Source organism: Ischnura elegans, chromosome 2 (genome assembly GCF_921293095.1).
Source record: "Ischnura elegans chromosome 2, ioIscEleg1.1, whole genome shotgun sequence".
Taxonomy (NCBI): Eukaryota; Metazoa; Arthropoda; class Insecta; order Odonata; family Coenagrionidae; genus Ischnura; species Ischnura elegans.
In genome coordinates, this window is record NC_060247.1 from 76,014,015 (window position 1) to 76,034,800 (window position 20,786).

Genomic DNA, 20,786 nt, shown 5'->3' on the forward strand with positions numbered 1-20,786 from the left:
GTTAAAAAATTCGTTTTTACGAGACCCTTTCGGCGTTGGCTCTCGCCATAGCGAGGGTTTCACCGCCGGAAGACTTTCATCAAGACTCCTTAACCTCTGTAATTGCTAGCGATCTGTTAGAAATGAAGTGAATGGAGTGCTCAGTCTTAAATTTATGTGGTAAACTGTCGTTCGATAAATATAATGATTGACGAAACAATGCTTTGCACGATTTTTATTCAGTGCGGTGCTTATAAATTGTTTGAATAGTCAGTCGTTATTTGAGTAAGGAAATTTAGTGATGCAAAAAAACATCGCCTTTCGTCTGGATTTATGCTTACGTTTATCGGATAGATGTTTATCTGTCGCCGCACCACTCCTGTTCCTGTATATCTGTTCGCAACAGGTATATTGGCTATTATTTGCTCCACCTCCGGTAAAGCGACAATTCGCTATAGCGAGTGTTTATTAGTGTACAGTGGGGTGTCGTTATATCGAGGTTGCACTGTAGTTCTTCCAAGCACTCTAATATTCCTCCTTTCCTACCCTCATACATTTTCATACTCTACCCCACCTCAAACAACTTGTTTTTTAATAGAATAGTGCAAATTATTAATGGAACAATGAAAATGGTATTGAATAGTCAATTGGTTTATTGGTGATTGTGTGATTTATTGTTGAATTTGAGAGAAGTAGAAATTTGTAGATACATTCAGTAATGAGCTTCTTTTCTTTGCATATATAGGCCATCAACACTCGCCTGGAGAAAGCATTGGAAGAGGCCAGAGAGCTTAACAATGACCATTTCAGAAAGTATCAGGAGAAGCTTCGGTCTATCAATCCACCTTGTGTTCCTTTTTTTGGTTAGTAAAATAAGTTTCTTTTAAATCTGCTTACAATTTATGTTTTTACGTGGTTGAATGTGTTGTCACCTTTGGTCTTTTGGATTCGCTTCAATGATTGGGTAATATCTGAATTTTTGTAGGAATGTACCTGACCAACATTCTGCATATCGAGGAAGGGAACCCAGATTTCTTACCTAATGCACCCGAATTAATCAACTTTAGCAAGAGGAGAAAAGTTGCTGAGATCACTGGTGAAATACAGCAGTATCAGAATCAGCCCTACTGTCTCTCAACTGAGCCACGGATACGGGTAACTATTCTTTTTTGGCTTTCCAAGTCTCTTTAACTTAATGCGATTTGCTTTTGTATTCATTAATCTTATTTATTACAGCATTTCCTGGAGAATCTCTGTCCATTTGATGATCTTAAAGATGCTGATATTGGGAACTACTTGTATAGCAGATCACTGCAGGTTGAACCTAGGGGATGTCGGCAACCTCCTCGATTTGTGAGTGGATTTTGTCATTTTTTGTTGTTACTTTTGGTGTTACTTTTTGTTGTTACATGTTCGCCATTCCGAATGCCATTAAAAATACAGCATTGAAAAAGACTGAGCAAGGTACTTGGTCTCTCCTTGTTAGTAGAATTTTTTCAGCTGCACCCAAGCGTGGAATGTCAGACAAGACTGTAGAATTGAAATGTCTAGCACTCTTGTCTGGAGTAAGATTTAAAAACATGAAGAATAGAATGCCAGGTGACGTCAACATATACTAAAGGGGTCAAATCATCACTCTTGGCTTGCATTGAATAAATTTATATTTTAAATACAATGTATTCTAACTAACATATCTCTTGCCCTTTTAAATACATAAATATAATATCATTTAAAATTATTGAAGTCATTTTGGGTGTTTTAAAGTACTAATCTATTGCAGTAATCATATAAGATGAACCCGGAATTTTGTAAAATTTCTCTAGAAAACCAGGAATTATACTTGAATTTTTCTGCCTTGATTGTCTGCTACATATTTGCCATTTAGGTGCAAATGACCTACCTGTATGATATCAACTTGTCAATATTGGCAACATTTGCACCAAAACTGTGGGTGATACAATGAGTATAATTTTTTTTTAATTCAGGAGGCAGACATACATTAAGAACTCTTACTATTGTGAAAATTTTTTTTACACTATTGCATGGTGTAAAAATTTTTTTTATTATAGTGGAGAGACTGCTACAACTCTAAATTGTCTTTCCATCTCTTTGCATGCCCTTTATTTCTATTTCTTAAAATCCATCGAGTAGGAATATTTGAACTACTACCACGTTGGATTGGGGATTGAGCACAGTTTTGAAGGAGATACTGTATTTAAACTGTGTATTTCTAACTGCCTTTCTGAGTGGCTTCAGGCTTCCTAATTTTTTAACGTAATTCGGTTTGCTATTAGTTCTCAACTGTTACTGTTTTTCTGTCTACTTGCAAAAAAAAACGTTTTTTTTCTTTGTTGCTGAATTAGGATGGATTTGATCTCTGTTCAACTTGTAGGACAGTCATTGGCATTTCAGTGTACCACCACTCAGCTTAGCCCAAGGTAGATTCCTGTGTATTGATGTCTTTTACTAACATTTGGACATGTGTATCGATTTTTACAGCCCAGGAAATGGCCCGATTTGAACTTGAAATCCCCTGGAGTGAAGGCTAGGTCCTTGGCAAATCGTCTGCCTCATCCTGGTCCACTCCCGCCAGCGTCTCAGTCCAATGATCAGAGGCTGCTGCCATCCCCCCGGGCTTTTGACGACAGGACCTCGGATGACTCGGGAGAGAGGCAAACGACACCGAGGACACCAGTGTCACGGCAGGCTCCCCCAACCACCCCTCCCCACTCTGGTACAGCATCACCTCCGGTACTTCCGTCTGTGCCCGAGAATGAGCAGAGGACGAGGCCTAGGATTAGCATGATGTCGATGGCCTCCAACACATTGAGCCGAGCCATCCCGTCGTCACAGGCCCCCTCTCAAACCGCCTGCTCACTGCTCTCCTCCACGTCTAGTTTCAGTGTGTTTGCTCCGATCCTGATTGGTCCTAGTGAGTATCTGGTTTTGAATTATAGGTACTCTAAAAATTGTTCTAAAAACTGACTGTATGAAGTATTGACTGTATAAAGTAAAAAAACTTTGTAATTCCACATAAATTAAATTCTGCACGACCTAGGTTTTGACGTGGCACGTCTCCATCTTGTAGTAGTGCATCGAAGACAGAAAATGCATATTCTTCTGGGAATGCATGCTCAGAGAATTCTCTGTCATTGATGCATATGTACCAGATGATGACGTGCCATGTGGAAATCTTTCAGGTTGTTCAGTATTAAGTTTACGTGGAATTTAAGTTTTTATATATTTCACTATGTTAAGTTGATACCAAGAAGTTGTGCCCTAGACAATAAAATATAGAATTGACGGGTGACTTCTCTGCACTAGGAGATTTTTTTCTAATGGTGCTGATGTTTCGACATATGACTCGTCTATAATTTTCTGGTACATACTCTCTGCTGTGTGTATTCTGTTGCAGTAGCCATGAAAATGATGGGCAAGTTTTCTGCAGAAATGTCTGCATAATTAGAAAATATCACCCTAAATGAAGCTGTGGATACATTTTTCCTTGGAATTGACTGTTTGCAAATGAATGTAGATTGCTGTGAGGTATACAGAAAGTACAAATTCATCATTAATGACAGAATTTTTTAAAAATTAATGGGTTACTATCCTGAGAATTTCATGTAGACTACTTAATAAATTGAGTGCTGTTTGTTACCTCCTAAGAATTGTAGTTGCCTGTGTTTTCACTGACAATGTTCTTTCAGTTTAATAATCATTTACGAATTATGATCATCTGGCATGTCTGACGTGTGGGGGGAAATTTATTCTTCTCTTAGGAAATAATTAAATCCCTCAGCAAATGATTCTTTACATCCCTAAATCCCAATTTCTTCAGCTGCTGATCAGTTGAAGATTAGGCGTTGGTTTCTATCTAATGAGTGCATATTTTTGGGAAAAAAGTATGCAATTATTTAATCCTTTGATCTCAGTGAGATGGGATGCATTGCTCTTCATCTTTGTTTGAACTTGAGAAACTAATCCTTGTCCCCCTTTTAATTTCAGTGACTGTAGGGAATCATTCTCCGGGACCAGGTGCTCCTCCGGCCTCTCCCCCTGGTGCTGCTCCTCCCCCTCCCCTTTACGAGTACCCTGGGGGATCTGTACCATCCATGGCACCCTTGCCTGGTTCCCCTGCGGCTGCCACGCAAACTCAGAATCCCCCTCCCCCACTCCCACCACGGTCAAGGAGGAGGGAGGGCTCTGTCAGCGAAGGATCTCCCCAAGTAAGTGAATCCATTAGTATTAAATTACAGCAGACTCCCAATTATCCAGCTGTAGTTTATCCGTGTTGTGGCTTATATGGGTTCTACACTTCATCGATGTTTTCTATGATCTTTATAAAAAATTAATCGGACGCAAAAGAAAGAGGATACATACCGTATATAGATAAAAAGGTGAGCTCTACGGCCTCAAGGTCAACTTGGGAAAGAAAAACTCCAATGGCCGTAACAAGGAGTTGTTACGGCCATTGGAGTGTTTCTTTCCCAAGTTGACATACCGTATATGTCTGAATATACCCCCCCTTTTTTCCAGAAATGCCTGTGGTAAAAGTAAAGGGGGAACAATATTAAAACACATTTTTTTTAACTTTTCCCGAAACTGAAGGCTCAAAATTAAGGGGGGAGACTATAATCAGAGGGGGACTATATTCGTAGAAATACGGTATTTGTGATTTAGAAATTGAGATTTTTTCAGATGAGCTCTCTCTTTTTTGTGGCCGTTCTGCAAAGTCATGCATTGTCCAACTCTATTTATAATTTATTTTATTCAAATTTGTATATTTAATTTTTTTTTTTGTTTGTTTTTAATTGTATTAATTTGTATATTAATGTGTGTTTTGCTAAGTCGATGCTTTAGATTGTTTATTGTTTGTTTAAAAGAAAGTTACTCTGTGCTGTTGACAAAAACAAGGGATTGTTAAGAATAAACTTTTTAGAGAGAAGACTTGTAATAAACAGGGGCAACACGCCAAATTGGGATTTCAAGGAAGTTTACATTATTTGAGGGATCCCGACGTCACAATTCTCTTCTTTCCATTGCAGACAAGGCAAGCACCTGACGCTCCAACTCTCCCCCCTCGGGAGCCATCGCCCCCTCCCCCCCTGCCTCCACGTCGGGACCTTCTTCACCACCCATCCCCCCCACCCCCTCCGCACCCAGTGGCGGGAGGGGGGAACTCGACATCATCGTCCCCGTCCCTCATCCCGTCGCCTGGCCTCGGGCCCAACGGCCATTCGGCAAGGCCATCCCCCATCGCAGCCCCTCGCTCGCATCCCAACCCTCCCCCACCCATCCCTCCTCCCCCCACGCCATCCCGTGGCCACCCGCCCCATTCACCCCTGCAGGGGAGTAGCGGCATGCACCAGTTCCATGCACGGTGGGGCAGCGACTCGTCGAGCCACTACTCCTCGGCATCCGAGTCTTCTCTTGAGGGTCGGACTCAAGGTATCCGCCCCTTCATCAGGAGCCGGGCGAGCATGGAGAGGGAGAGCGACAGGGGGCATGTTGCAAGTCGTGCGCCAGCCCCATCCCCTGCCCATTCTGGTGAGTTTAAAGGGTAGAAATGTTTTTTTTTTTGCCATTAAACATTCAGTGCGGAGTTCGTCAATTGCCGTGCACCCATCCAAGCTGAGATACGGAGCACGTCAATTGACGTGCTCTGCCGGTTGGGCCATGAACCCATTCTTCGCTTCTGTATGTGGCTAATATCCACTTCCAAGTCTTCCGATCGTGTGTATGGCCTTCATTAAGCTTCCCTCTTTCGAACCGTGTGCACCGTTTGTAAAAAGCAGTGTTTGAACGGAAGTTATGGCACGGTAACCTCCCTCTATTTTTCTTTCCTATTTTTACGGCCGATTTTGACGACTTAAATGACAAACGGGCCCGCATTGAATGTGTTAATGTCATACATGGTCACCAACCCTTAGACTGCGGGAATTTTCTCAGGCGTTTTGTAAGCTGACTGCGGAAAAATGCTCCAAAACGTTTGACCATTGCTCAACTACCTTCTTTAGTTTCCTAAAATTTTTATTACTACCCTGACAGAGCCCAAGTACACTTTCCCTCACTGTAGGGATCGCTAATGCGGCTGAACTTCCCCTGGCCATCTCAGAAAAACAAAACGTTTAAAAACGTTCCTGCAGTCTGTGTTTAGAAAGTGTTGCAGTAAGTTGTCTTTAACCCCTTGTGCTGAAATGACAAGTCTAGCTTGTCATGAACTTCCGATGCCAAATGAGGCAATGAGAAGTTTAGCTTGTCATTAGATTTTCATAATTTTGCCTCTATTTAGGGGAACAGTGTAAATATTTTGAAAGTTTAACGATGTTAAAACATCCATAGCCTACATAAAGATTTCATATTTAATGAAATATGATGCATTGAAAGGAATGAAATGATTTTATATGAGTAGCAATATCTGTGTTCTCTATGTTCTTATGTGAAGATAATTCTTTCGTGAACAATATGAAATAGTAATAACTTTTTATTTCAATGTTCATTACAATTTCATTTTTATTTCATTGTGATTAAAAAACTACAAAATATTATTTCATTACCTACTATTCCATTTAAAAAGAACCACAGAAAAATAGATTGAGAATCAGAGCACAATATTCAGAAAATAAATGGAAGAGTTTTGCGGTTAAGGATTTTTTTGTGTCAGTTAGAGTCAAGTCAAAGAAATTTAGGGTATGGTCTGACTGTGATAAGTTGGCACTTGAGCATTGAAACCTACAACCAATAAGGTCCTGGGTTGCACAGGGTCTTCAGTCACAGGAGATATCTGTTGGCCCTTCAGCTCATTGTGGGGTGGTTTGTTCTCAAAGTGTGCATTAATGAAATTCGAGTAATTTCTAGTGTAAATAAAAAAATAATCAACTTATAATTAGAGTAAAATAAGTGGGGTACTTGTTGATGTAATCAGTAATGCTACCTGAAATACATGCGTCTGCATTATCTAAGTGTGAATACTATACAAAATGTCAGCAATCAGATAAAGGCAAAGTAAGTATACAAAGTTGCTTGTCAGTACCATTGTACATAAATATTCATAATCTATATTTTGCAAAACATAATTGTTTTCTTGGTAAAGTAAGGAAATTATATAATGTTGACTCTACCATCTGATGTCAACAAAAGTTGTCACATTTGCTTTGTATGGTACCTCGCCCAAACAACATCAAAGGCTTTCACTGATTCGCTGACTGTTTGATTTAAGTTTAATGAGCAAAGTAATAATTCTGAATGGTCAGACAATAGCTAGTGCAGTGCCATATTGGTACTCATGTCGGTGCAGGCTATCTCAGGCACGCTTATCTTAGTAATTGTTGGTGATGTTTTTTCGGGTGTGCCCCACATACTTATTCAGTTTTTGCCCGATGTTCCATGTAAATACCCTCCACAGAAAGACTATCCTTGTTCCTTAAGAGAAAGTGACCAGCAACAGCCATGAAACTTTGGGCAAAAACTGAATGAGTACGTAGGGCACACTCGAAAAAACATCACCAACAACTACAATGACCCACGAGAGCTTCAAACAAGAAATATCTAGGTAATGTGGGTTTGTTATTAAATCCGTGGTTTTCTTTCTTGTGATGTCCTGCAGGTCACATAGGAAGGGGGAATCTCCACTCAATGCTGGAGGGTCGTGTGGGGGCACGCGGTATCCCCCCTCCTCTGTCGTTTCCCTCGTCGAGGCCGCACCCCGACTCCCCGCACTCCCCACGTCTCATGGGGCTATCGTTCCAGCAGCAGCCTCCCATCTCCCCCACCGAAGCGGCCCGAGGTGGGAGCTGCGTGCCCTCGGCAGTGCCACAACTCCCGCCAAAGCCGAGCCATGGGCCGATATTTAGGTTTGACCGCGATGGAGGGGGCAACGTGGCTGGGTAGGCTCCGTGGAGGAAATTGTAACGTCCTCCTTCTTGGCCAACCTACCTAGCTCTTCCTTCTCCTCCTCCTCCATAGGACTGCATTTTGATATGGGACCTGAGTCACCTTTTTAGTTGCAATGTTGTACAAAAGCAGGAGAGGATTTTGTTTCGTACATGTGAGCAGTTGTCTGGGGGTCTTCAACAGTGAATGCAACTCTCTTTCTCCTTTTATATGTTCTTTCTCTTGGTTGGATTCGATGGTGCTCATTCATCTCGTTCATGCCACACACAACTTTTTGAATCAATAGTTGCCGTTGGTGGTTTTTTACCTGTGAATATTTTCCAGGTTTCCCTAACAGGTGAACTCACGATAAAATTTTTAACTAGTTGATTTTGTAATAACTATGGCCTCAGTGTCCAGGAATATCTGGTGGTGATCATCTATTAGTTTGCAAGGGCTAGTTACCTGGTGGTAGTTTTTCATGTTAGTATTTACTATGACAAACTGATTAATTTTCCCCAGCAGTTTTAGTGTGACTATTTGAAGACGTGGAGCTAAGAATCTTTAGGGAATCTAATTGCCTATATTTGTTTTGCTGTAGATACCAAGTTTCTCCTTAGAAATCTATGGCTGTGAAATCTACCCTTGCCATTTCCAATGTCTTTTTTTGTATCTGTACTTCATCTTATTCTAGGACTCCCAATTTTTTTCTTACTTCAAATATTTTTATACATTGTAATCTCCCTCGCCTTAAATCTTGTGGAAGATTAAAATTGGGCATTTCAATTCAATTGAGAAACTATGATGTCTTTATAAGTTTGAATGGAACAGCTATAAAATGATTATTTTTCTTGTGGTGAGATACCCTTCTGAGTTTCCTGCTCATTTTAGGGGCAAGAATTTTTTTTTTTAAGCTTCTTGCTTCCTGTGCACAAATGTATTCACAATTTGTACTTAATTATAAGTCACTAAATATTTCATGTTTGCCACGCATATATTTTGATAAGACAAGGCCTGTGGATGCCTCTAGCCTCTTTGGTGGTTTATATCATCATATCAAGTTCAAATGCTGATGAAATACTCCTTCAGGAAAATGATGTTACATTACTGTGTGGCATGAGGTGGAGACTGTTTTTTGAAGCATTGTCCTCAGTGACCTCTTCATTTTTTGAGTTTGGTGACTTATTTTCTTTGATGAATTGTATTTTTATATTCTTTTATTTGATCGGTTCATGTAACTTGGGGTGTCATTGTGATTGAAAGAGAAGAGAGTTGAATGATAATGAAGTCACGCGAGTAGTTGCATTCTCTGATCAAGACCCCAGCTGTGCATTGTTGTATATAATTTCAGATGCATAGCCAAGAAAGTTTCTATTTCATACCCGAATGATATACATTAATGTATATATGCCTACTTTGATAAATAATTGCAGATATATATATGAATATACAAAACTATACATGTGTATATATGTATGTATGGACAAATTGTTGTGTGCGTGTGAGGCTAAATATGAGATATCCAAGAGAGATGTTTTGGGATTTTTTGTGCAAATCTTGTCAGTCGCACAGGTATCTTAATTCTTATTTTTCAAATGTATTCTATTTCTTTTTTTTATTAATTCTTTGTCATTTGCACAAATTACAGAATATTGATGTTGGGGCTCTCAACTATTTTGTATTTGTGGTATGACATTTCGTTCATTCTTGTGGAGTATGATTTCTTGAATAATATTGTCAGTCATAAATTGGCCCGGCCTTTGCTCTTAGGAAAATATTGAACTGTAAATAGGAAATGGTTGAATATTAATGAAAAAAGTTCATGGGCAAGAAATATTTTGCTTGTTCCTCGTATCAAATTGTATTCTCAATGTGAGTTCCTCATTCAGGCATTTACGACAGACTTGTGCCAGTACATTACAGGGTTTAAAGTGGCCCTAGGGCCACTGCTAAGCATTTGACTCACAGGTCGATGCATAAATTTCTTATTTCTTGTTCTGGATGGGAACATGAAATAAATTAGCTACATCCAATTGTTCCTGGAAGGTAGGCATGCATTTGGTCCATTAGCTTTTAAGAGGGCTGTGAAAGGGGTCATTTACAAGACCATGCTGGTCGCATTCAGTAAAGAGTTTGTCAGTTTAAGTAAGATTGGGTCAAGTGTTTGTGGTCAACCTCACTTTTATGAAATGGAAAAGAAAATTCATGATGCTGCAAAACTTGCCCATTAGTTTATGGCCCTTGTTCTGTTTGCACTTTTTTTGATGACTAGGAATTCAAGACACCTTTGAACAGCTTTCATGGCTTTTGCTCTCAGGGTGAAATCTCTCCGAGCGAAAAGTTTGCAATTCCATGAAGATATTTGCAGTGTGCCTTCTTTTGATGAGAAAAGTTAGTTCCTTTTAAGATATATTGTATTTTTTCCATCCATAGTCTTGTGTATGGAATGCAAGTGTAAATATTTATAATCTCTGCGTACAAAAAAATCCCGTTCATCTTTCTTGGAGGCTCTGTATTTATATATAAATATGAATATATAAATGAATATATAAATGATATATATATATATTAAAAGTGGACTGCCACATTGGAATAACTTTTATATGATGGTACCCACCGTTAATGGGTGGCTCTGTGGGAGGATAGGCTGTGCATAATCTCCATGGGAGAATTGAGAGAAACCCCGAAACATGTTCAAAGTGGAACCATGTTGTATGTGTGCCTGTTTTGTGTGCCTGCGTGTATGCGTGTTAAATGTAAAATGAGAGAACTTTGCTGACAGATGAATGTTTTGTATGTATATTGTTTTTTATGTTCAGTGTTTAAAAAAAAGGGAGCGTACCCATCTGTAAATATTTCGACGTTGTTGAAATAAAAATACTGAAGAGTGATTGAATGTATGCATCAACTGCAGAGTATTGTAAATGAGATAAAGGATTTAATCAGAAATTTTTTTGTTTGTTTTTCTAACTGGCCCATTAATCTTTAATTCATTGAACCACATTTGCTCACCCAAAAACATGTTTATATGTAATTAGTTTTGTTGATGTCTCCATGCTTCTGGGTTTTCCCGGGTGGATTTTCTTTTGCGACAACAGCTTCTCTGGTATTCCAACCAGCATCTTCAGGTCGATGTCGGGATTTAATTTTTGGTGACTTATATAGTGCATTGTTGGCGCCAATTTTTTCATGCTGGATCCCACGAGAAAAAAGGAGGTGGACCAATGAAAAAATTGGCACCAAGAATGTACTATATAAGTCACCAAAAATTGAATCTCGACATTGACCTGATGATGCCGGTTGGAATGCCAGAGAAGCTGTCGTCGCAAAAGAAAATCCACGCGGTGAAACCCAGAAGCACGGAGACATCATCTAGATAACACTGCGGAAAACTACTCATCAAATTAGTTTTGTTAACTGAGGTTTGTTTAGTTAAGCATTAATATGTTGTGTGTTCTTGAGCGACTGAAAGTCTTTATCTGTTAGCAGTGGCAGATCTGAGATATAGATGGGGGAAGTAGGAGGGGGTCCTGAGGGGCAACCTCCCCGCAGAAATGGGGGTTTGAACAAAATTACCCCTTTATTTAGTGAAAATTGGATAGCCTCTCTCTGTATCCACCACTGCCTCTAAGTAATCTATCTGTAGCTTTAGTCTCATATCTAGGATGATATCGATTGAAACTGCAATGGCATCTTGAAAGTGGGTGATTTCTTTTATATTGATTCCTTACTGAAGGATATTTACTACTAAGATTACCATGCTGAAGTAATTAAACTCTCAATCTAAGTTGATGATTATCCAGTTTGTGGGAATGTAATGTTACCTTTTTAATTATGCAATTTTATGGAGTCTGATTTTATTCAAATTATTTTAGGAGGTGGGGATAAGAGTTCTCTGTGTCTTGGGAGTTTTAGTCATCAATTTTGGGGTCATGCTGCGACGTGTGCTAGGTATGAAGAGGACTGCTTAGGGATGTTGCAATAAATTAAAAACTATATACATGCATTTTTCCAGTGTTACACGTATTTACTTTGTGGAAATACCTAGAGATGAAATATTTTCAAAATATTAGAATGAAAATTACCACTGTGATGCTTTTGTCTCTGCATTTTCTCAGGGTTTTCTTCTGTGTCAGTTGGCTTGTGGACCACCTCTGACCTGAAGATAGTGGCAGGATCAGAGGCGTAACTATAGGGGGGAATGAGGGGATAGATCCCCCCCAAAGCCTCAAAGAAATAAAAATATTATTTAAAACTGTCGTCTAGTTCTGAGATATAATAGGTGCATCTGCTTAAAGTTAAATTTGAAGTCACAAAATGATGTAAAATTTATTTCCAGGTTTATCATTTTTCAAAAATTTTTCTGGATTGCCTGATGGAGGGGGGTCGCCCCGCAGTCTTCTAAGCATATTGCTAGTTACGCCACCGGGCAGGATAGTAACCCGGAAGAAAACCCGAGAAAATATTTTCAAACAGTTAAGTGATTTTTTTATATAATCAATATTTAATAGAAGACTGAGGGATTTTCTTCAAACTATTGGAGGACCAACTGTGAACCGCAGCTCATCCGTTCTAATAATTTTGACATGGGAAAGTGCCTCATATGGGGGTGTTCATCTGAGAAGGGATTCAAGTTTGTGTTGGGGATCATTTGAGTGACAGGGCTCTAATCCTCGTGCCAGTTGGAAAGTACTCATTTTATTTGCAAGTGACATGAAGGGGTTAAGTCTGGAAAGGGCTTTATTATTTTCCTCCTTTCAAGGAATTTCATGGGAGACGATTGAATTGTGGGTGTGAAGAAGAATACAGATGGTTTAGTGCATAGGCGGATCCAGGGAGGGGCACGGGGGCACGTCCCCCCCAGACCCTAAAAAATATGCAAGATTTATAATACAGTCTCATTATCATTGCGTTCATTTTGTATTACGAGATATCCTTGCCCCCCCCCCCCCCCCCAGAACAAAATCTTGGATACGGCCTTGCTTGTGCCCCCCCAGAAAGAAATCCTAGATCCGCCCCTGGTTTAGTGGACGGAGAGGAAGAGGAACCATGAGATTCTGGGAAAGGAGGGCGAGGAGAGGAAGCTTCTAGATGAGATATGGAAGAGACAAGTTGGATTGAGCGGGGAGGAAATGTGTTAGGGGGAAGCATCTTAGGTAAGCGAGGGAGGAGAAGGAAGAGAATAGGATTAATAGATGAGGCAGATGGAAGTGAGTAGGCTTTATTGGGAATTTGAGGGGGAAGTCTACGTTGGGAGAGCAGATAGGCCGGAGTACTCTGTGAAATGCTCCTTGTAAACTTTATTTCGATCAAAACTAGAGGGGGGTAAGCCGTGGTCGTTCAAGTTGTAACACAGAAAAGGTAAAGTAAACAAAGAATTTTAAAAAATGGCTCATTTAGCCAGAAAATTGGCTCAAAAGACATGAAAAATGACTCGTTCTTCAGACAATTTTGACTGCTGATTCTCACTTACACTTACTTGTTAGTTTAAAAATTAAAATGCCTGTATGCTTTTGTATTTACATTCTGGCTAATTTTCTTGTTACTTGCGGTGAAGCTTGAAAGTTTTGAACCCTTCGTTGGACAGAGACAAGGAAAGAAGGCAAATGACGTAATTCTACCTATGCCCCTTTTCATCCTGCGGTGTCCCCATACCGTCACTCATAGGGAAGGGTGCTCGGGTGGCGTCACAAACTTTGATAGAGGGTGGAAATTTATGCCAGTAATTTATTTTTTGTTATTATTTAAATAAATAGTTAGTGGTTGGATGAATAATTAATTGTTCACAAAAGTTCAATGTCCTCTTCGATTTTTTTACGAAATGGATTTTTCAGGTCAGTGTGAACGACCCCATTACAGCAGTGATGTGTCCTTTATAAGTTACATGGACGTGGATGTTAAAGTGCAATATGTAGACCGTCGCATGGGACGCTTGATTATGACTCCTTGGACACATTTGTGTCCGGGTTAGTTGGGGAATAGCTCCATAAACTTTTAATGGATTTGAAGAATAAAGTAGATTTACGAAGCTTTCTTTTAACGTATTTAAATAAAATCAGAATAATTTTGACTTGTTACCAGGGCCGGCCTTAGGGCGGGGCGACCGCCCCGGGCCCCGCGCTTTGGGGGGCCCCGCGTTCGTGAAAAAAAAATTAAAATATACGATAGTTTTGAAAACGCAATTTCAACTATTACTGTATTGTTAATTCCGTGCTAGACAAAAAAACAATATTATGAAAAAGGAATAATAATGCAGTAATTTTTATTGTGCAATGTTTTTATGTGAACGACGGCGTAATTACGAAGTCTGAATTTGGGAGGGGAACACATACTTAGCCAGAGAGTGGTAGGGATTCAAAATGCTCGAGTTTGTAGATGGGGTATAGAGTTTAATATTTTAAGTGAAGGGCCCCGCACTGAAGGTTCGCCCCTAACCCCGCACCTACTAGGGCCGGCCCTGCTTATTACAGTTTAATTTTTACTGTGTTAGATATGTAGGTATGCATGCAGATTATATGCCTAGGTTTTGCCTCATATCTGTGATGGAATCAATATTATCATTTCTGTATTCTTTTATAATCAATATTATCTCTTATGATACTTCGCAAATAAAAATACATCATCGTCTTTTGACATCTCGTCCATGAATGCTCTTTTAACAGTCTATTCTTGGTATCGACCGAGCCATGTTTGAATCAAAGGATATTCGGCGGGTTTCTGACCCTGGATTCCCTGGACAGGATTAGCCGCGAGGGCCCGAAAATAGGGTGGTTTCCTTTTATTTTTTATTATTATTATATTAGAAAGATTATTACTGCTGGAGTACGAATTTCACGCTTTTAGATTTTTAAATGACGATATCTATTTTTCGCGATTAAATGAGAAGTGAAAATTTTCAAGCGCGCGAAAACGCGACGACTAAGTAGGAATGCTGGGAAAAGTCCGTGTGTCATCATTCTGGTTCCAGCTGTCGCCATGTGAGGTGACCTTGGGGCGAGGCTTTGAGCGCTGATACGACGCAGGCTGCTAGCAGGTAGCCGAGTACCCAGCTAACAGGTAGCGCTTGGTTTAAATAAGGATTATTAATACCCTATCAGACGAAGGAAACTTTCCGAACTAAGGTAATTTTAATGGGTGATTATTAAGAGGCATTTCCCTGAGCTCTATACCTCATGCATGCATTGGCAATCTCAGATGATGTAAAACTCCTATCTACTCGTATAGAAACTAGGTCCCTGTGACGTCACGTGGAGTGGAATCGCTTGGGTGCCAATCTGGCCTTTTTCAAATGAGGTTAAAATTGACCATTGCCATTCGTCTAAACTGGTATTTCGAAAACCAAATAATTTGTATATTATAAATACACTAATGGTGGGTAAGGAATCGCAATCAATGCATTTTGTTTTCTTTTATGAAGGAAACAACCCTATTCTCATCGCGACATTGGCCCAGGGCTTTCGGCCGGCGATATAATCTCGTCCGAGGGCGCCAACGAGGCGACAGCTTCGTTATCTGTCAGTGACGGAAACAGAAAAAATTTGAGGGGCGGCGTAAAAGATATTTTGAGCTACCTATACTTTTATCGTAATGAAAAATAATGAAATTTTATTTCAACTGATTCTACGCATATACGAGGCAATGCTGTCTTATGATAAGTTACAATTGTAATTCGCTAATGCTCGGCAATGCGGGTAGGAGATGCACGCCCCCTGTGCCCCCTATATGTATCCGCCACTGTAATCTGTTCATTCAAATCTTCTGCTACATCTCCCACGCTTCCCTCCAATTACGTTTTTTCGAGTTTTTCCATTTTCCTATCCCTACTCATTGCTCGTTCCCCACTTTCAGCTGAGATTAATCAACGCGGAGGATACCCTGGAAATTTAGTTGCTCCTATTATCTCAAAGTATTATGTTGCCTTACAGTTCACCCATTATCATTTTTTGCATATTATTAGTACCGCCATACATATTTGCAGTTCTAAAATGCGTGCAATGGAGAGTTTCGGGCATTTTTCGTTCCGCACTAGACGCAACAGATATTTTCAAATCGAGAAGTTTATGGAAAGGGATAAATTCGCACCACCTGGTTCGAAACTTCTTCAGCGGATGTAATTCTTTCGCTCCAATTGGAAATCTATCAAATAATTTTGCATTGACCATGAAAACTGAAAGTAAAATTTCGCCAATGATTTCATTCCTTCGGTCTTGTAATGCCTGCGTCACAACCCTGTTTTCTGACTCTTTACCAGAGCCAACCTGAAATTGAAGCCCAGCAGCTTATGAGTTGCATCATGCTCAGTGCGTGTTGTTGGAGTCGTTGAAACCAATCGCAGGCTATCTAGTAAGAAAATACCTGATATTTAAATTAAAGTAAGGACGTAAGCTAGAAGTTCATAAAGGCCGTTTTACACGGGGCACGGAATTGCGCAGGTTAGAACAGCATTAATTTCTGAAATAGCGTGGAATTGCGCGGATGAACGAAATTTGAACAGGGGCTATTTTTCCATCTCACGTCCACGCATTCTCGCATGAGTTCTGCAATTCACCGCTTTACACGACGCAATTTTTACTGCGCATTTGTACAGTGATTGTGCAAGTACGTGCCCCGTGTAAAACGACCTTAAAACTATCCAAGAAATAGAGAGCAGATATCTAACTATGTGCAGAAGGGAGGATGGACCCTGGAGGATGTTCAGCTTACTACATCCACGTCACGTCAAAAATTTACTTGGCTTTTTTAAGTTTCCTGTGCTAAGAAAAATCCGAAACTCGAAAGAGCTAAGTTTGTAACTATTTTTAATTAAGCAGACTCGAGGACCGTAAGAATTTCGAACTCTTGAAAATCCCCTATATCCCACAGCAGCCATTCCTAAACTGCGGCTTAGGGACCCACGATGATGGTTCTAGGGTTATATTAGTCCAGAAATAATCTTACAGGCTCGTTTTACTTAACCAAGTTATCAATATTTAAAGTCTAAAATTTTCTAGAAAGGAACTAATAAGATTATATACCAATAAATTTAAGAGTGGTAGTGTTACATTATTTTTCCTTCACCGAGTAAATCAAATATTATTTGTTCTGTAACCAGGGTTCTTTGGACATATTTGTGATAAGCGTAGGGAGCCTTACATGGAAAAAGATTAGGAAACCGTGAGAAGAGAAATCTCAGCGCTCTGAAAAAATCCGTTTGCTGAACCCACTCTTTTTTGCTGAACTGGTTTGTACACCATTGTGTGACATAGTAAGTATGCCATCATTCATCAGAGAAAAATTCTGTTATTCCAAATTTGAATAGCGCAAGAGCGCAGTGGCGGATCCAGGATAGGGACAAGGGGAGAGGGGGGTAGGTGGAGGTTTGTGGGTAACCTCCCAGCAGTACTGAGGGTCTACATCTACATTTACATAATGCATTGCGAGCCACCTCTAGGGTGTTTGGCAGGAGGTGATCAATCACCAGCATGCAGCATGCAATTGGACTCCCACATGCACACCGCACGGTCCAAAAAACGTCAAGGATACTAACAACTTATGCTACCACATGCTGTTAGAAATAATAATAAAATTCAGTAACATGCATTAAGTTATATATAAGCTGGTAAGCTACACTACAAGTCATCTAATCTATTTGTGAGTTCTAACGCTGCCGCTATAATCTCTTATTGACCGTGGAAAAAAAGACTGGCCTCCGGCGCCCAGGGTCCGGGAGGTTAGGAAATTTTTGAGAATTTCGAGGTTTGTAACAACACTTTAAGGTTGTCTCATTTCTAATTTTCCAAAGAATTGAGTTTTCAAAACAAACATTTACGTACATTCTCAGTAATTTGGGTTTACGGAACTCTCTCTACGCCAGTGGCGCTGCGAAGGGGGGTTTGGGGGATAAACCCCCCCCCCCTTCCCCAGAGCTCAGAGAAATTTTTAAGTTTAATCTATTTTACTTAATTGGATTAGTATTACTTATAGAATTGTGTTAGGATTAATCAAATATCCCTCAGAAAGCCGTAAAACTCACCATTTTGAACCATTAATCTTAAATTTTTTCTGGAGGAAGGCCCCCGCAACTCCCGCTTACCCTGACGGGTATGCAATACCCCCACACCCTTAAATATTAGTTGCGCATAAAACCCCCCCTAGCTTTAATTCTTAGCTGCGCCCCTGCTCTACGTGATTGGATACTACAGGGGGGCTAGTGATTGAAAAATCAGTTTCGATTAAAATCGAATTTTAAATGCCAAAGAAGCAAATCGATATCGAACATTGATATTCCAGTTTCGATCCAAACTCGATTTTTCGTTTAATCTCAGCAGCGTCTCCACCGGATTATGATAGCGTCATCTGTTTCAAGTGAAAAGCTTTTCTCTAGGGCGGTAAATTAGATAGCAAACCCTCCATCATCAAGAAAACATCGCAATCAGCTGATCTCTCTTAAACGTATTATTGAAGCCGAATGGTTACAAGCGGTGATCCCAAAACTTAATGGATGTGCGAGTAGTACTTTTTGATCTCGAGTCGACTTGAAAACTACTCGCGAGCATTGCGTCGAGTGTTGTAATTTGTGGACGGGGGAGGGGGGGCAGCTGTCCCCTCCTGCCCCTCGCTGGATAAGGCCATATAAGGCCATGGATAACAAAGGAATAAACGAAAATCAACATCGTACGTACGTAGTACTTAAATACGCTAAAAGATGGCACCACCTGTGCCGTCAAATACCGGGAAACCGGCATTGTCCTCAAAAACCTAAAATTTACATATTTTTTCATGGAAATATTATCAATTTTTACGTAGGTATTCTCGCGGTGTTTGTGTAAAGAAAATAATGGATGAAGCAGCGGTTCACTCCGAATACGCCACCGCGGCCGACGAAAAGGTATTCGGCGCCCATGCCGACTTAGTAGTGATTGACTGCTAGGTAAATAGCAAGCTGAAACTCTCTGCCCAAGCCAATAAATCGATTTATCGACTTTAACTACAATATTATTACGTGAATTTCATGATAGCGTTACTTGTTAGCTGTTTTCTGACTTAACTGGCCTTGATAGCTCTGTAACCGAAACTACTCGACTCGACATTCGTAATGCTACTCGAAACACTGGAGTCGAGTACCAACTACTCGACTCGACTCGAATTTTCGAGTACTCGCACATCCCTACAAAACTTAAATGTGCGTGTATATGTAAATTTTTCCTACTAATAATTCACCCATATATCCTAATTAGAGTTTTGGGATTTTTTCTATACATCACATGTGTATTTTTAGAGTTTCCTGAATAGACCTTTCTTTGTACAAACTGTATTATTTTAAGAACTATCTATTTTTCGATCTTCCTGTACAAATTTCGATTTTTTAGAAAATTCGAGCTTTTCGTTTCGATAAAAAATCGAGTGCCCGAAAAATCGATATTAACGAACAATTTTCCATCACTAGGCAATAACCCTCCCTGGCCCCCCTCTTGATCCGCCACTGCACGAGCGAAATGCGTTGTCCTGCGTGGTTTTCGACCAACGTGACTCATTGCGCGTTAACACTTGCCGTGCTGAACGTAGGACTGAATACCTGTACCTTAGTCGTTCCCATTTTCAACAATTTTGTGCTATTTATTAACAACCAACCTCGAATGCGAGGAATAGGTCTTTGATTTCATTTTAAAGAATGAATTTTGCTTTTGTATTTCTCATGCCTTTATTTGGAGGTTAAAACATGGCTAACTACGATTAAAAAAAACGAATGGCGTAATATTACGCCCGCTGCAAAAATTGAAGGATATCACGTGTAGTGATTTCACGCCCATAGTACACAGTGTTAAATATTCGGGAAGCGGCGATGATGTGTTCGAAGGCGATGTGATTGGCGCATATTGTGCAGGATACGCGGGGGCGTCTCGATTAGCGGGAGGAGGAGGTAGGGGTCAGGGGCGGTGAGGTTGAAACCCAGACTGAGGGGACGAAGACAGATGATTCTGCGAGGGTGCAGTGGAAGCACCGGGAATGTAACTGAAAATTACGACACCGCGTGTGGACGTCATTAAGTGGGGTTGATTACTCATTACGGTATGACATTTGGGTGAACGTACTAACAGCTCAGGCCGTTTGCACTGTGAGAGAAGGGTAGGGAAGGAAGCGTGTAGTTAATAGGGAGATTTCCTATTTTTTTATTGCTTAAATCGAAAGATTATTTCTCCTGGAGTACGCATTTCACGCTTTTAGATTTTTAAATGACGATATCTATTTTTCGCGACTAAACGAAAAGTGAGCATTTTCAAGCGCGCGAAAACGCGACGGCGAAGTATGAATACTGGGAAAACCCCGTGTGACGTCGTTCTGGTTCTCGCTGCCGCCAAGTGAGGTGACCTTGGGGCGAGGCTTTGAGCGCTGATACGATGCAGGCGGCTAGCAGGTAGTAGAGTACCCTGATAGCAGATAGCGCCTGGCTTAAATAAGGATTGTTAATGTCAAATCAAACGAAGGAAACTTTCCGACTATAGGCAGTTTTAATAGGTTATTATTTAGAGATATTTCCTTGAGCTCTGTGCCTCATGCATGCATTGGTAATCTCAGACGATGTAAAACTACTATCTACTCCTTTAGAAACTAGGTCCTGTGACGTCACGTGAAATGGCATCGCATGGGCGCCAATATGGCATTTTTCAAATGCGGTTAAAATTGACCATTAACATTCGTATAAATTGGGATTTCTAAGACCAAATAATTTGCATATTATGAATACACTAATGGTGGGTAACGAATCGCAATCAATGCCTTTCATTTTCTCTGATGAAGGAAACTACCCTATTCTCGGCGTCGATATTTACCTGCTCTTTATGAAAGGCGCCGAGGGGACAACGGCTTATTGCACGACTTGTAACGTCCCATCTGACGGACGGAGTGATGCGCTTGTAGTTCCCTACACAAAGAACTCGAGCAGTGACCTCTGCTAC

General features: G+C 40.3%; 1 protein-coding gene across 1 annotated transcript in view; it reads left to right on the forward strand.

The window, feature by feature from the left end:
* Positions 1–10,800, forward strand: part of LOC124153989 (protein son of sevenless-like) — a 41,909-nt gene extending 31,109 nt beyond the window's left edge. Inside the window, exons 19-25 of the mRNA XM_046527450.1 lie at positions 725–842; positions 965–1,134; positions 1,216–1,332; positions 2,479–2,911; positions 3,985–4,205; positions 5,025–5,526; positions 7,586–10,800. Coding sequence (XP_046383406.1) covers positions 725–842; positions 965–1,134; positions 1,216–1,332; positions 2,479–2,911; positions 3,985–4,205; positions 5,025–5,526; positions 7,586–7,869 — 1,845 coding nt within the window. The 3' untranslated portion in view covers positions 7,870–10,800. The remainder of the gene's footprint in view (positions 1–724; positions 843–964; positions 1,135–1,215; positions 1,333–2,478; positions 2,912–3,984; positions 4,206–5,024; positions 5,527–7,585) is intronic.
* Positions 10,801–20,786: the final 9,986 nt, after the last annotated feature.